General features: G+C 60.2%; 2 protein-coding genes across 2 annotated transcripts; one reads left to right on the top strand and one right to left on the bottom strand.

Annotated features, from left to right (window-relative positions):
- Positions 1-377: 377 nt before the first annotated feature.
- Positions 378-10,052, top strand: ERN2 (endoplasmic reticulum to nucleus signaling 2). The gene is made up of 23 exons (XM_062503853.1): positions 378-488; positions 1,060-1,191; positions 1,809-1,926; positions 2,246-2,279; positions 2,796-2,868; positions 2,978-3,050; positions 3,185-3,307; positions 3,393-3,494; positions 3,720-3,981; positions 4,077-4,155; positions 4,241-4,391; positions 4,788-4,909; positions 5,065-5,241; positions 5,337-5,586; positions 5,845-5,935; positions 6,414-6,603; positions 6,769-6,868; positions 7,038-7,237; positions 7,897-8,044; positions 8,153-8,280; positions 8,476-8,599; positions 8,854-8,921; positions 9,000-10,052. The coding sequence occupies exons 1-23, from the start codon at positions 378-380 to the stop codon at positions 9,189-9,191; spliced, it is 3,048 nt and encodes a 1,015-aa protein (XP_062359837.1). The 3' UTR covers positions 9,192-10,052.
- Positions 10,053-10,486: 434 nt separating this feature from the next.
- On the bottom strand, positions 10,487-15,524 carry PLK1 (polo like kinase 1). The gene is made up of 10 exons (XM_062503635.1): positions 15,142-15,524; positions 14,878-15,046; positions 14,656-14,800; positions 14,219-14,312; positions 13,496-13,715; positions 12,849-13,007; positions 12,687-12,764; positions 12,043-12,197; positions 11,455-11,637; positions 10,487-11,119 (listed from the first exon to the last, which is right to left on the bottom strand). Exons 1-10 carry the CDS (start codon positions 15,514-15,516, stop codon positions 10,913-10,915), a joined length of 1,785 nt encoding a protein of 594 aa, XP_062359619.1. The 5' UTR covers positions 15,517-15,524; the 3' UTR covers positions 10,487-10,912.
- Between the last annotated feature and the right edge of the window lie 336 nt (positions 15,525-15,860).

The raw sequence follows: 15,860 nt of genomic DNA on the forward strand, positions 1-15,860 counted from the left end.
CCCGCAGGTGGCCCCGGTGAGCGGGGCCCGGGCCACAAGGGGTACGAGGTGTGGGTGAGTGGCCGTGGTGCCGCCGGGGTCCCGTGGCCGGACGTGGCGTTGGCCGCTGTGCGATGGAGCGCCGGGGCGAGGGTCCCAGCGGGGATTGTTCTCCAAACTCATCTCTGGGGCTGGCTGTGGCCGGGAGCGGAGTCCCCTTGCCGGGCTGCCCTCGCCCCCCTCCTGCCGTGTCCTGCCCGCGGAGCTGCTGCGGTCAGGGTGGTGCCTTGGGAGCCGGATCCAGCTCCTGCAGCTGGTGGCGGTTCAAGTGGATAGGCAGCGTGCCAGGGTGGCTTTGGATGACACGGATAGAGCTGCTGCACTGAAGGGAGCAGGGGATGCTGGCACCGAGCTCCTGTCTGTGCCTGGCCGTCCCTCTCTATCCATCCCCGGGGGAGCGCGTGTGTCCCGAGCCCAGGGCTGAGCTCGGCATCGCTGCAAAGTCCAGAGTGCTGCGGTGGGAGCCTCGGGAAAGCACAGCTCCTGGGAGCCCATGGGAGCAGCCACACTGCTGGGCTGGGGCAGCTGGGGCTGGGAGAGGGTGGCAGCTCCCAGGATCCAGTGCTCCCAGTTCTGCCCATGGTTGTTTCTGGGGAGCAGGTCAGGCAACCTGGCCTTTGCCTGAGTGCCTGGCACCAAAACACTTGCAGAAAGGATGGAAAAACCCCGGAGCATCAGGGGGGGCAGGAGGCAGAGAGCCCTGACAGCTGGGGGGGCTCAGCAGTCTCAGTTTCCCCCGGGCAGGTGGCCACACTGCAAGAGCTCCGTGTTTGCCTGCCGGGCACGTCCCCAGCCGGCAGCAATCCCACCTCCATGGCCAGGGGGACTGGAGGGGCCAGGGTGGGGAGCAGTCCCCTTCCCTGCCTGCCCCTCCATGTCCTCTGGGCAAAGCCAGAGCAGGGAAACTCACTCTGACCTCACCTGAAAATTAAGCAAGAAGAAGTGCAAATAAAAGAATTGGGCTGGAGGCATAGAGGTTGGTGTGAGGGAGGTCCTGTGTGCTCCTGTGCTTTGTTGCAGCGGAAGGAATCTCCTGGCCCTGCCATGCCAGTACTGCTGGCACAGGCTGCTGGCTGGTCCCTGCTCCGCAGCCTGGACAGGCCCCCAGGACAGGCTCTGCCAGCTCAGTCTCCCAGAGCAGCGCGGGGACCAGTGAGGGGCTGGGCTGCAGGGGTGTCCTTGGGCCTCTCATGCTAATCTGCAGCCAGCCAGGGGCTCAGGCACTGCTGCCAAATCCCTGGCATCAGGGACTGCCAGAGCCATGTGGGTCCCATGCTGTTTGCCCATCCCTGTTTGCTGACAGGGTGAGGCTGGTGTATGTGGCACTGGCTGAGCTGGCACTCGCTATGCAGATGCCATACGTGGAAGCAGCAGCTTCTCTTCCCAGGTGAATTTGCAATTGCTTCCTCAAAGTCAGGTAGCTGAAACCTGCAGCTCTGAAGGTCTGGGCAAGCAATCATCACTTCTCTGGCATGAAAAGTCACCAGACCCGTTTGTTTCTGGAAGGAGCCAATGGTCGGGCTGCTCTTTTCACCTTTAGAAAAGCACCCAGTGTTGTGACTGGGAGCAGCCACACTGCAGTTCATCCCACCTGTGGGACAACTCACTCCAGGGAGAGGAAGGAGAAGAAAGGCAGCTCCAGCCCCAGGATGGCTCTGGTGGGATGTGAGCAGTGTGGGTGGTTCTGGAGCTGAGCTGCACAGAGGACCCAGGCTGGGGGATTGTTCCCAAGTCTGGCTGAGCTCTTGAGGATGGTGTGTCTGTCCTAGAGCCTCAAAGGCGGTGCTGTGACTGTCCCAGAATCGCTGCTCTTCATCTCCACACTGGATGGGAACCTCCACGCTGTCAGCAAGAGCACAGGGGACATCAAGTGGACCCTGAAGGACGGTGAGTGGTGACTAGGGGGCATGTGCTTACAGCTTGGCTCCTGGAGCATGTTTGGGCTTTGGGGCTGCTCCCCAAAATGCTCTGGATGGGCTCTGGCCTGCCAGTGCCTCCAGCCCTGGGGTGCGCTGCCAGCCCCAGCCTCAGCCCCAGCTACAGCTGAGCACAGATCAGCATCTGCCATTGGTGTCCCTTTTAGCTCTGAAAGGCAAACAGGCTGCATGGCTGGGCTGGGTGACAGTGCCACACTGGGAAGACAGTGGTGTTGTGCTGTCCCACTCATAGGAGCGCTGCTGACGTGGCCTCTCACTCTCTGTTTCAGATCCCATTCTGCAGGTGCCGGTGTATGTGGCAGAGTGAGTGTCATCCCCACAGGCAGCTGGGCAGTGTGGGAGGCTCCCTGAAAGCTGATGGAGCAACAGCGGGGAAGGGGAACCACAGAGAAATGAAATGCCCATGCCGTGGCATCACCTCACCCTGACCCTGATGCTGGCATGTGGCATATGGAGATGAGGAGGAGCTGGCCCCTGCTGCGGGCTAAACTGCACACACCAGCATGGAGAGAAATTGAGGGAAATCCCTCTGAAAGCTCAGGGGCAGGCAGGACAGCAGGAGCCCCTTGAGACAGGCAGTGCATGCACCATCTTGGCAGGTGGTCACTGGGTGGCTGTGGGGAGTCCCAGGAGTGACCAGAGTGGGAATTATCTCCTGCCAAATCCAGTGCTGCTGGTGTCCAGGAAAGGTCAAGTGCTGCAGTGACTCACCCTGGAGCAAACTGCTACAGGGGATTGTGCAGTGTAGCCAGTCCGTGTCCTTGGAGGTGCCCAGGGCAGGGGGTAGCTCATGTTTTATCCTTCTCTCCTTCTTCCCAGGCCAGCATTCCTTCCAGACCCCAATGATGGCAGCCTGTACATCCTGGGAGGAAAGAACAAAGAAGGCTTGATGGTCAGTAGGGCTGTGGGGCTGTGGGCATCCTGTGAGTCCCTGGGGTGCCTGGGCCGGAGAGGTGACTCTGGCCCTGCACCTGCACACCTGCACACCTGCTGTGTTGCAGAAGCTGCCGTTCACCATCCCAGAGCTGGTGCAGTCGTCGCCGTGCCGCAGCTCGGACGGGGTGCTCTACACGGGTACTGGGGCGTGCGGGGGACGCTGCTGACCGGGGGCTCCGGCGGCACGGAGGGGGCCAGGCGGGAGCTCAGCGGGAACCCCTGGGGACAGGTGGGGCTGTGGGGTCTTACACAGAAGACACTTTCATTCTCAGGAAAGAAGCAGGACACCTGGTTCATTGTGGACCCCAAGTCAGGGGAGAAGCAGACCACCCTCTCCACAGAGGCTTGGGATGGTCTGTGCCCATCCAGCCCCTTGCTCTACATCGGACGGACCCGTAAGCCAGTCCTATGCCCCCATCGACCACCTGCTGCCAGGAACGGGGTACTGGAGGTGACCTTGTGTCCTTCTCCTGTCCCCAGAGTACGTCATCACCATGTATGACACCAAGTCACGGGAGCTGCGCTGGAATGCCACCTTCTCTGAGTACTCTGCCCCGCTCTGTGAGGAGTCCTACCATTACAGTGAGTGGAACTGCAGCAGCCGTGGCACCCAGCTCCCCAGTGCCCGATCGCAGCAGGACTCTGGCTGTACAGGGGCCTGGGGTGACAGTGCCAGGGCCGGTGGGTCTCAGCTGTGCCCCTTGCTGGGGACAGCAGGCAGCAGCCCATGGCTGGTGACAGAACTGAGGGTGAGCAGAGGAGATACAGCCCAACTGCTGCATCCTTCATCCCTCTTGCTCTCTCCAGAAATGGCCCACTTGGCCTCAAGCGGGGACGGGCTGGTGGTGACCCTGGACAAGGAGAGCGGGGAGGTCCTGTGGGCACAGAACTATGGCTCACCTGTGGTCGGCATCTACCTGTGGCACCAGGACAGCCTGCGCCGCCTCCCCCACCTCAACCTGGCCATGGAGACCCTGCGCTATCTGACCTTCCAGTCACAGGACATCCATGTCCTCAAGTGGAGCTACCAGTCCGTCAAGGACTTTGCTGCCACCAAGACCCAGCTGCTGTATGTGGTTCCTGAGCGGTGGCAGCCAGTGACATTCCTGCTCAGCCACCCTGATCCATGACGGATGGAAGGTGATGCTTGTCCTTGCCCCGCAGGCCGGCGCTCTACGTGGGAAAGCACGCGGCCAGTTTCTACGCCGTGACCTCCCTGGTGCACGGCAGCGTGGCACTGGTGGTGAGTGTCCCCACTGCCCTTGCCAGGGCTGAGCCACCACGGCGCCTCCAGCAGCGTGGTGCCCCATGAGCTGCCGTGTCCCCAGCCCCAGGGCATCACTCTGGCCAGGATCGACGGCCCCACCACGGACGATGTGACCATGAGGGAGTCCGGGGAGTGTGAGATCACACCCAGCACCAACGTCAAGTACCCACAGGGCAGCATCACCTCACTTCACAACCAGTGGCTCCTCATAGGTGCGACCCGTGGTAGGCACAGACCCAGAGCCGTGTCCTGGCTCTCAGACTGTGCCTGGCAGGTAGCAACCCGAGCTGCTGCTGTGCTTTAGGGGCGATAGCCTGACTTGCTGTGCCCAGTGGAATGAACGGGATGAAGGCTGAGTCATCTCGGGCTGTGGTGACACTGGCCTGGGACTCGTTTCAGCACATCCTTGTCCACTCCCCAGGAGTGACTGCTGGGCACCCCCTGTGGGGGTGGGCAGGGACCCTTTGAAGCAGGGCTCACAGTTACCCATGCTGGGGTCCCATGAGAAGCAACCCCCCTACTCCAGGAGAGCCAGGGCTGCTGGCAAGGGATGGATGCTGAAACCAAAAGGTGAACTGAGGGTTGTCATTGTTCCCCTCGTGCCACAGGGCACCATGAGCTGCCTCCTGTGGTCCACACCACGATGCTGCGAGCCTTCCCAGAGAACCTGAGGAAAACCACAGAAACCATCATCCCCAGGGCTCCTCCCAGCAGGACTGTGTTCGACGACGTGAGTGGTGAAGGGTGCTGGGTCACTAAAGGGTCTGTGCTGCTTGGAGTGGGCAGTGGGTCCCCAGTATGGCCTAGGACAGGAAGGAAGTCCCAAACCCAAGTGCCCTGTGGTCTGTGCCTCTTGTGTCACCCAGCCCTGGGTATGTGTTGCAGTTCCTGGCCCCGAGCAGCCGGGATGAGCCAGCTGTCCCCAGTGAGAGGCAGCTCCATCCAGACCCCACGATGGCAGAGCAGGTGGAGGTGTATCCTGAATCTGGCACCTGGGACCTGGTGATGGCTGGCATTGGCACAGCTCTGCTGGGCGGGGGAATCCTGGTGCTGCTGCTCACAGTGAGTGCTGCTGGTAGAGGGAGAGGGACAGCAGAGCCAATGCCCCAGCATGGCTCCAGGCGTGGAGCTGAGTATTCCCATGGTTTGTGTTCCAGAAACTGCAGCAGCAGCATGCAGCACAGCAGCAGCAGCTGGAGGAGCAGATACAGCTCCTGCAGCAGCAGCAGGAGATGCTGCGCCCGGACCGAGTTGCCAGGGAGGGTGTCTCTGAGGAGCCCAGAGAGCTGGAGCTGAGCCAGGGAAGCACATCAGAGCTCTCACAGAGCTCCAGCCCCTCAGCCTGCCTGAAGGACACGGCTAATGGGACACTCAGCCCAGAACCAGCTGTCCCAGTGGCTGCTGAAGGTGGGTGCAGGGGGAATGGGCAGGCTCTAGGGGCTTCTGTCCAGAGATGCCAGCACCCAGAGCAGGGGCAGGGATGTCCACAGCTGAGAGGGCTGCAGCCCACCTGGAATGGGAGGAGGTGCCAGATCTGCTGCTGGATAAGCATGGGCTGCATAAGAGTGGGGCCCAAGAAATGGCCAGATGAGTAGAGGACCAGGTGTCCTCCATACAGAACTAATGCTTGGAGTCTGGAAGAGGGCTGTCTTCTCTCCCTTGCAGATGCAGAACCAGACCTGGTAGTAGTTGGGAAAGTTTCTTTTAACCCCAAAGACGTGCTGGGCCACGGAGCTGGAGGAACCTTTGTCTTCAGGTGGGTGACACTGGGTGCCTGCCCCCACTCTGCTCCCATTCTCCCTGGGAGCCACAGGGATAGTGACAAGGCAGCTCTTGCCCAGGGGTGGCTGCTGGTTCAGGGACTTTTAAGAACAACTCACCACCTTCACTTTCTTCTTGTCCTCATCCCACCCATCCTGGAGCTGGACTCGTGGCCCTCATTAACCAGGCACTGGGTACACAGGGCAGGTCCCCCTTGCACCCCTTCCCTGCCTTCCTGCACCTGCTCTGCCCCTCACACAGTTCCTAGGCTCCGGCTAGGCTCTGGCTCTAGTTTTTTCCAACCAAATTGAGACCCTTCCCTCAGCTTACACTGGGGAAGACCCGTTCCTGTGGGTGATGTGACAAGGCTTTGGGGGTCTCAGCAGAGTGCGCTGTGCTCAGGGCCCTGTGCGTGAGGTCCGGCACTGGCTGGAGCGTGGCTGGGCCACGCCACACACGGGGACCTTGCACAGGGGGCAGTTCGAGGGCCGGGACGTGGCGGTGAAGCGGCTCCTGCCTCAGTGTGTGCACCTGCTCGATCGTGAGGTGCAGCTGCTCCGCGAGTCGGACGAGCACCCGCACGTCGTGCGCTACTTCTGCACCGAGAGGGACCGGCAGTTCCACTACATCGCCATCGAGCTGTGCTCTGCCACGCTGCAGGAGGTGAGCCCGGTGCCCCGAGCCCTGCCAACACCAGCCCTGGGCACAGACAGCCTCTGTAGGGCTCTTCTCCGTCACCCGCCATCACGCTGGGGTGGGGTGTTTGTCCAGCCGGCTTGCCTTTGCCAGTAAATCAGGCTTAGTTCCTCTCTTTCTGTGTGGTTCCAGTACGTGGAGAGCCCCAGCTTTGCCCGCCGCGGGCTGGACCCGGTGTCCGTGCTGCGTCAGACCATGTCCGGGCTGGCCCACCTGCACTCCCTCAGCATCGGTGAGAGCCAGCAGTCCCCTCTGCAACCTCTCCTCAGGGGATGCTGCGGACTTTGGGCAGCGCCTGTTGGGGTTTGGGCAGTAGCTGTGGGGTCAGCAGCGTGTGGGGCTGTGGCAGAGCCCTGTTGGCTCCAGCCCTGCCAGCTGAAACCACGCACCCTCACTTGCAGTGCACCGTGACCTGAAGCCCTGTAACATCCTCATCTCTGTCCCAAATCGCCATGGGCAGATCCGTGCCGTCATCTCCGACTTCGGCCTCTGCAAGAAGCTTCAGGGGGGACGCCAGAGCTTCAGCCTCCGCTCCGGGATCCCCGGCACTGAGGGCTGGATTGCGCCCGAGGTGCTGCAGGAAGCCCCGAAGGAGAACCCTGTCAGTGAGCCGTGGCCAGCCCCGCCCCGGGTGCTCCTTGGGCCCCTTGTGGCAGTGTCCCCCATGCTGGCAGTGGCCTCAGGTCAGGCTGCTGGGGTGTACAGTTAAGATGAGAGCTCCAGGAGCCAGACCCAGCCCAGGCACAGGCACTGTGTTCGTTACCAGGGCTGTCCCCATTCCCCTGCCCTTGGGGTACGGTGCCCAGCTGTGTTCAGCACAGGTGTCTCATTAGGCTCCAGTCCTCAGGAATTTAGGGTGGGGAGGTTGGAGCGGCTGTGGGTTGCTGCCATGCAACCCACCTGCTTCTCCTCACTTCAGAGTTGGAAATCTCATTCCCTCTGGAAGCAGCTGCTGTACTGATCCTGGGCAGGGCAGTGCTGGGGTTCATGTTGGTGGGACACCAGCAGCCCCTGTGTGTCCGCTGGGATGTGGAGCCCTGAATTCTGGCTGTGCCTCTGAGGGGGAATTTCCTTCTCTGTTAGGGACCTGGGGTGATGGGGCTCCCTGACCACAGGTAGCAGAGCAGGACCCCCCTGCAATGCATGTTCATGCAGCTCTGCAGCCAGCGACCGATTGTCCACAAAGAAGGATAGAATAGTGGGAGGGAAAGATTTCCTCTCCCTCTGCCTGAGGGTGCCACGTGCCCCTGTGTTTTGCAGACCAGTGCTGTGGACATCTTCTCAGCTGGCTGCATCTTCTACTACGTGGTGTCAGGGGGACAGCACCCCTTTGGGGACAGCCTACGGCGCCAGGCCAACATCCTGGCAGGCTTCTACCAGCTGAGCTGCCTGCAGGAGGAGGCTCACGGTGAGACCCTTCCCCAGGGGCAGGACACTGCAGGGAGGCTCTGGGCTGAGGGGCAGATCTCGGTCCCGGTGCAGGGATGAGCTCTCTGCTGTTTTGTTTCACCCCCAGACAAACTCGTTGCAAGGGAGCTGATTGTGGCAATGATCAGCTCCGAGCCCCAGCACCGGCCCTCGGCCCCTGTGGTCCTTATGCATCCCTTTTTCTGGAGTCAGGAGAAGCAGCTGCAGTTCTTCCAGGTGAGCCTGGGCTGTCCCACCAACAGTGAATGCACGTGTGCACTGAAAAATGTGCTGGAAACCGCTGCATTTAGGTCAACATGCTCATTGTGGGCTGCTCTTAGGAGGGGTGAGGGGGTTCCTCGGTCTCTGTCTCACCTCATGCAGAGCAAGGGCAATGTCATACCCACCCTGTCCCCGCCCTTGGGCACACAGGATGTCAGTGACCGTGTGGAGAAGGAGCCAGCCGAGGGGCCCATCGTCTCAGCCCTGGAATCGGGGGGACGGGCCGTGGTGAGGACCAACTGGAGGATGCACATCTCCCTCCCGCTGCAGATGGGTCAGTATGGAGGGGCCAGGCTCGTCACTGGGTCCGGTGAAGCAGGTGGGGACTGGGGCTCCAAGGCCTGCTGCTTTTGCTGGCCAGCAGGCACCTGCTTGTGCCCAGGAGCTGAAAAGCAGGTCAGGTAAAGGTGGCAGCTGTTCCTGAGAAGCCACAGTGGAGCAGGGCTGGGGCTTGCACTATGGGGGCTGTGGCAGCCCCTGGGCCCAGCCATGTCCCCCGTCACTCTGTGTCTCTCCTGCCGTCCCCAGACCTGAGGAAGTTCCGCACCTACAAGGGGGGCTCAGTGCGTGACCTGCTGCGGGCCATGAGGAACAAGGTACGACCACCCAGCTGCCCCGTGGCCCTGCCACCTCCAGTGTCCCCGTCCTGTCTCACCTGACCCTCTCTCCTGCAGAAGCACCACTACCACGAGCTGCCCGCTGATGTCCGGGTGGCCCTGGGCTCTGTCCCCGAGGGCTTCGTGCAGTACTTCACCTCCCGCTTCCCCCGGCTGCTGCTGCACACGCACGGGGCCATGCGGGTCTGTGCCCACGAGCGCATCTTCCACTCCTACTACTGCCAGGGCCTGAGGGGCGACGGCGCCTGAGCGGGCACGGGCCTGCCCGGAGGGCACCCCGCTGCCCCGGGCCCTCGGTGTCCTCCTGCCAGGGCAGGCGGGGCACCAGGAGCACAGGTGGGCACCTGGCACCCAGGCCTTCCTGAGAGACCCTCAGGGCAGCCACCTTTGTAAACACTCACGGTCAGAGTCGGGTGCGAAGTGCTTGGGTCAGAAAAAGAGGCCAACTCGGGTGGGCACAGTACTTGGAGAAGAAAGAGGAAAATGTGTTTTCCCAGGGACAGAGAGAGGCCCTGGCACAGCGATGCCCTCAAGCTGGCACTGGTCCCAGGGGGACATTCAGCAGGGACAAGAAGCTTTGTCCTGTGCTCTCTCCTGTGCCAGGGGATGCAGCTCCTTGAGCTGAGACCAGGCCCAGGCCCCAGTCTTGGCTTTGGAGCTGCCCTTCAGCCCCAGCCAGGGCCATGCTCAGCCAGGCCAGGCCCAGCAGCCACCCTGGGGCTGGGACCCAGCTGTGGCAGCCAGGCTGTGAGGGCACTGCCCCCTCACTGAAGCTGTGATCTCAGCTGGGCTCACAGGGGCATCTCCTGTCGGGTCCTGTGCATCTGCCAGGCCTGAGCTCCTGAGCAGGTGGCACAGCAGTGCAGGACACTGGGCAGAAAGGAAGGAATTCCTTTCCCCCCAGGATCCTTTCCTCAGAGACAGACCTATGGCTGCAGCTCTCCCAGCCTCTCCTGCTGCCCAGGGCTGGTGTCCCTTGGCTGCTCTGGTTTATGGCATCCCCATGGGCACCTGCGAGCCAGCCTCCAGCACCAGCTGAGCCCAGGAGCACAGAGAGCCCCACAGCAGAGTTCTCTGTGGAACAATGATTTTGTACAGTCTGATTCCTGTAGGGTGTGGGATTTTGTTACGTGTGTAACAGGGTTTGTATCAGGTTTCTTTTTAGAATATATTTATACAAAATGTTACAAAAATTTAAAAATAAAAACTAAAAAGCTCATCCTGCTTAAAAACATACCAGCCTGAGAGCACCCCAAGTTGCTGGCAGCGAGCAGTTGTAGAACACAGGCAGGGCACTGGGCTTCTGCAAGACTGCTGCCTCAGAGGATTTGTGCTGATTCTTTAGCCAGAATTAGTCATGGAGCCAAGCCCACGCCCAGCCCCGAGCTGTCAGTAAGGGTAAGAGGATGCCTCATTCAGCGGAGAAGCCAGAGAGGTATGCTCTCCTCGCTCTTAGCAAGGCAAAGGGAATTGAAGGCACGTGGAAGGTGTGTAAAACAATCTTTATTCAAGTTATACAATATACAAAAGCTGAGGTTCCATGGAGTTTCAGTATTAAAAGGCCAATCACTCACTCTCACCCCGGGCTTGTTCAATACCTTACCTGAGCTTCTGCTAGAAGTGAAGCCCAGAGCACAGGCAGACCCACGTACAGACACCTCAGGTGACAGCTCTGCTCGCTCAGGAGCGAGCCCAGGCACCTCAAACTAGAGAGCTGGGCTTTTGGCTTTGGGAAATTAGAAAAACAGACTAGGTAGGGAATTAAAAATAGACTTTGTTATGAGGGGGAAGCAAGAAACCTTTGGGCACCAGTCAGAGTGAACACCATTTTCACAGCAGCAGGGTCTTCCTTGTGGCAATGAGCCCAGACCCAGGAGCGGGAACCCAGCTGGGCCACAGGAGAGAAGCTCCCAGCCTGATCCCTGCACAGCTGGCTAGTTTGGCATAGATGTTGAGTCCAGCAAGGAGGTCTAGGTGGAAGATTTCGTGCGGCCTGAGGCAGACTTGGAGCTGAGGAGCTTCTCCACCATGGTGCGTGCATAGCGCAGGCGGCTGGCCAGCTCCCGGCAGCAGCCGTGCTCCTCCAGCAGGCTCAGCCTGTACGTGCGGAAGTCCCGTTTCTCATCGATGTATGTCACTGCAGCCATGAGAGGACACAGGATGACCTTGGTGTGGTCCTGGGTGGGAGAGAACACACCAGGAACTGAGCACTGTGCTCCTTAGGGCAGCGTTTCCTTTGGATGAGCTGTCTAGGCAGCAGCCAGGGTGTGTGACACTCTAGAATTCCTTCAGAGTGTAACAAAGGGCAATAACAGCTGGCTACAGCAACCAACCTTGCTACTCCAGAGCACAGCCCCTCACGAGTGAGGAGAGGCTGCAGGCCTTGGATACCAGCACAGAGCTCCCAGTGCTGGGCTCCCTGGGCAAAGCCTCAGCTTCAGGTCATCCCCTGCTGCCACCATCCAAGCAGTACCACATGCAGCCAGAGCCATGGCCCTGCAAGGAGCCTCACCTGGAAGAAGTTGATCTGCACAGTGCCGTTGCTGAGGTGCAGGATGATGGCACTGCGGGTCCGGAACCAGGTGCACAGGTAGGGCAGTCGGGCCAGCTCATCCCCTTCCCGCGGCGTGATGTTAGCCCCTGCCTTCAGCAAGTGCTCACTCATGTAGTTCCTGAAGTACTTCAGTAGTGTTATCTGCACAAGGGATGGGCTGTGAGTGACCCCAGGCACGGGGAGGAGCACAGGAACCACCATCACAGTCCCAGACCCTCCTTAGGTCTTTTAGTGCTTGAGGCGTCACTGCAAAAACTTGTGGAAACCCTCTAACTCTGACACAGACACATCTCACTGAACATTTTGGTATGTGCAAGCCATGTGAGCACTTAAATTTCTATGAAACTGCTCATAAATGAGCCTCAGACAGCACTTAGAGCTGCCAGTGTCTGTCCTTGGGACCATGTGTCACCAGCTAGAGGAAGCCTGCAGAGCACTAGTGACCTCCAATTATAAATGTTTCTCCCTGGAAGCCACCCTGCCATCACAGCCTAAGGCTGGAGTCTCACCAACCCCCCAGACAGCACTCCTGTCCCCAGGACTGACCTTCTTGTTGAGGGCAGAGGGGTAGGACCTCACAGTGAAGTAGGACTCAGTGTTGTTCTGCTCAATGTACTGCAGGTTATCCCCATCGTTGTACATGATGAGACGAGTGGAGTCATTGAAGAGAACTCCAACGCTGTTGTCACAGAGCTGGTAACCTGCCCAGAAGAGACCCCATGAGGACTCCAACCTCAGGGGACCACCAGCATTGGGAAGTACCAAGGCAGATGGTTTATCATCCAGGGATTCCCTAACAGCCACCCCACCAAGTCCCTGCCAGGTCTCCTCTTTGGGGAGGTCTGGGTGGCACTTTTTCACCTCTGGATTTGTCATCTCCCTCATTGCATCAGCTGCTGCAGAAACAGCCTCTGCAGCAACTGTGGGTTCCTGTGCAAGGTGGGGAGAGCTTGGTCACCGGTACCATTGTCCACCTTAAGAGTGGCCAGGGCTGATGATCAGTGACCACTGCTCTGGATTCCCAGGATATTTGGTAAGATTCCTGGCAGTGGTCTTGGACTGGTGAATAACAGTCCACACTGGAATACAGTGATTAAAAACTCAGACCTAGGAAATGCTCCAATCCAGGTGTCTCCCAGCCCCCTCAGACACCAGGAAAGCCTGAAGCATTTGCCACCTGTAGTATTTACCAAGTCCATATTTATCCGAGTAGTCCACCCATTTGCTAACCCAGAAGATGGGGATGCAGGCTGGGTCCTCTGCTTCTTCTGCAGGAAGAAAACAGCTTGTTAGAGGAGACATTTCCCACAGCCTGTGCACCCCTCCAGACCCATGGGCTGCCCCAAGCTCACCTTGCCTCACTGCTACTCTCTCAGAGGGCTTGGCTGCATTGACTGCAGTCAGCTGCTGCAGCATGTCAGCCAAGTGGCAGCTGACAGCATCTCCCACCTCCCGCAGCCCCACTGCTTCCTCCTTGTCCGGCAAGGGCTCCTGTGCAGGGCTGTCCAGTCCTGGGCCAGAGAGAGAACAGTGTGAGTTGTGACCAGGGAGAGGTTTCCACAGGCACCAGACTTACACCCTACCCCAGGTACAGGCAACACCTGGCACACAGAACAGAGCAGGTTGGAAGGAACCACTGTGGGGCACGTGGTCCCGCTTCCCTGCTCCAGCAGGGTAATTCCAGAGCACAAGACATGTCCAGAGGATTCTGGAATATCTCCAGTGAGGGAGACTCTGCACACCCTCTCTAGGCAATCTGTTCAGTGCTCAAGCATTTCACAGGATAGGTCTTCCTCATGTTCTGGTGGAACTTCCTGGGCATCAGTTTGAGCCCATTACAGAGCTGAAGCGAATGCAGTGTTTCATCCTGGGCAGAGCAAGGAGAGCCCCCTCAGCCACAAACACTGCGAGTTCCCACAAGGATCAGGAGACGATGTGAGAAGGCATATTGAAGGTTGGGGGCACTGCTGGAGGCCAGGCAGGCTCTGTCCAGCCTCACCTTTATTGAGAGCGGTCAGGGGCTTGCGCCCGCTCAGCTCCATCCCGCTGGGGGCCAGGGAGAAGCGGGGAGCGATGGTGAGGCAGCTGGTGGGCAGGCGGCCAGGGAGGTACCCCGAGGTGAAGAACTCATCGTTCAGCAGCTCGTCAATGGTCGGGCGTGTGGCAGGGTCAGACCTCAGCATCTTCTGGATGAGGTTTGCAGCCACAGGGTTGATGTGCTGAGGGACAGGTGGAGATCAGAGACTGGTCAGGGGACAACATGCACTAGTGACAAATGAATTAAGGGCTTACAACCCAGGGAAGCTCCGCTTGGAACAGAGCTCCAGTGCTGCACCAGGCGAGCAGGGGACAAGCCTGGGGAAGCAGAATTGGGTAGCACAGAGAACTGGCTCCTAACAGGACCCAAAGCTTGAGGTCAACTGACTTGAGTAACACCAACTCATCAGCAGTGGCATGAGCTGAGGACCACGCCAGACCTCATGGCCCATGTCCATTCACCCCAATGCACCAACAGCCCAGCTTAGATTTTTGCTGGATCGGGGGGCAGGGAGCTGCTGGCTCCCCAAGAGGTTCACACCACCCCAGCCTGAACCAGCCCCTCCCAGCATTGACAGCTCCGCCCTGCTGTGTGAGAGCCCGGGAGCACCAGGCAGAGGCTGTAGCAGGAGGCTGAGCAAGCAGCACTGAGAGTCAAACAGATCCTCCATGGGAAGCAGCATACCTTGGGAATGGTGTACTCGTTCTTCTTGATCCGGATGTACGTATCCTTTAGACAAGAAGTCTCAAAAGGCGGTTTCCCCACCAGAAGAGTGTACCTAGGCATTCCCAAACAAGAGGGTGTCAGTTCTGCAACAGAGACTGTGCATAGAAGCAACCATATCCTAAGCACACCCAGGGGCTTTCCTGGCAGAGGGAACACACTTAACATTAGACACACTGACAGCTACATGTACTGTGCCTGGATCAGAAAGCTGGGATCTAACACACCACAGGGAGTGTTTCAGTTGGGGAAGGTCGGGAGCTGCCTGGCAGGAGGACTCAGCACCATGGGGAGAGCAAGCTGAAGCTCTGGATCACACTGAAGCTCAGAGGGGTCAAGGAGACCAGAACCACAGGGATTGCCTGTCTCCACGGCCTTTGAAAGGCAATTTGACTCACATGATGCAGCCAATAGACCAGATGTCCACCTCGAAGCTGTGCCCCTTCTTGCCCAGCACCTCTGGGGCGATGTAGTTGGGCGTCCCACACAAGGTCTTCTTGCGCTCCCCATCATACTCTACCTTGGTGGCCAGGCCAAAGTCACCTGGAGGGACAGGGAGATGCCATATAATCAAGATGCCCTGACTGGCTGGTCCCTGGGCTGGGGTTCCTGCCACTTACCGATCTTCACCTCCATGTCGTCGCTGAGGAAGAGGTTGCCCAGCTTAAGGTCGCGGTGGATGACGCGGTGGCTGTGCAGGTACTGGCACCCCAGGATGGTCTGGCGCAGGTAGTACCGCACCTCGGGCTCGCTCAGCGCCTTCCGCCGCTTGTGCAGCTCCAGCAGCGACTGTGGGGAACACTCGGTCAGTTCTGGGGCGGGGAACGCAGGACAGGGGACAGTCAGCACCCGGGGGACACCGACACCCGCCCCCCAGTGCTCACCCTGCGGCGGCAGAGCTCCAGCACCACGTAGACAAAGTCGTCGTCCTCGAAGAAGCCCTGGAAGCCGACGACGTGGCGGTGGGAGAGACTGCGGTGGATGGCGATCTCCATGGACATCTTCTCCTTCTGGTGCGGCTTCACCAGCAGAGACTTGGGCACCACCTTGCCGGCGAACACGTCCCGGCTCTCGGCCTCGGCCAGCTCGTAGCACCGCGCGAAGCCGCCCTTGCCCAGGAACCGCCCGCGCACGAAGCTGCGCTGGGTGCGCGGGTCCACGAGCACCTTGGGCACCTCCTTCCCCGCAGCCGCCGCCGCAGCCCGGGCCGGCTCCGCCAGCGCCGCCGGCCGCGCCGCCTTCCCGCCCGGCGCGTTCATGGTGTGCCCGCCCGGAGCTGCGCTGGGGGAGCGGCGGGGCCCGGCGCCCTGTACCGAAACGGCGGGGACCGGGAGAGCGGCGGGGAGCGGCGCCTGCACCGAAGCAGCAGCGGGTCCTGGCGTCGCGGGAGCCGGATCGCTGTACCGAAGCAGCGGCGGGCGCCGGTGGCCGTGCGACAGCGGGTGCCGGGTCGCTGCGCCTGTGCGGCGGCGGGTGCCGGTATCGGCGCGGGTGCCGGGGGAGCGGCGGGCCCGGGCTGAGCTGGGCTGAGCTCGGCTGGCTCGGTCGGTCCGGCCGCGATTCAAAGGCGGCGCCGGGGCCGTTACCGCGCGCGGCCGCTCCC

The sequence above is a fragment of the Cinclus cinclus genome, chromosome 16 (assembly GCF_963662255.1).
Source record: "Cinclus cinclus chromosome 16, bCinCin1.1, whole genome shotgun sequence".
Classification (NCBI taxonomy): Eukaryota; Metazoa; Chordata; class Aves; order Passeriformes; family Cinclidae; genus Cinclus; species Cinclus cinclus.

Coding starts and splice junctions, on each gene's coding strand:
- ERN2 (XM_062503853.1), top strand. CDS start 378: ATGCTGGCACCGAGCTCCTGTCTGTGCCTGGCCGTCCCTCTCTATCCA. Junction 3,308..3,392: donor GCTCTACATCGGACGGACCC/GTAAGCCAGTCC, acceptor TCCTGTCCCCAG/AGTACGTCATCACCATGTAT. Junction 4,156..4,240: donor ACGGCAGCGTGGCACTGGTG/GTGAGTGTCCCC, acceptor CCGTGTCCCCAG/CCCCAGGGCATCACTCTGGC.
- PLK1 (XM_062503635.1), bottom strand. CDS start 15,516: ATGAACGCGCCGGGCGGGAAGGCGGCGCGGCCGGCGGCGCTGGCGGAG. Junction 15,047..15,141: donor TGGAGCTCTGCCGCCGCAGG/GTGAGCACTGGG, acceptor TGTTCCCCACAG/TCGCTGCTGGAGCTGCACAA. Junction 11,120..11,454: donor TGCAGATCAACTTCTTCCAG/GTGAGGCTCCTT, acceptor TCTCCCACCCAG/GACCACACCAAGGTCATCCT.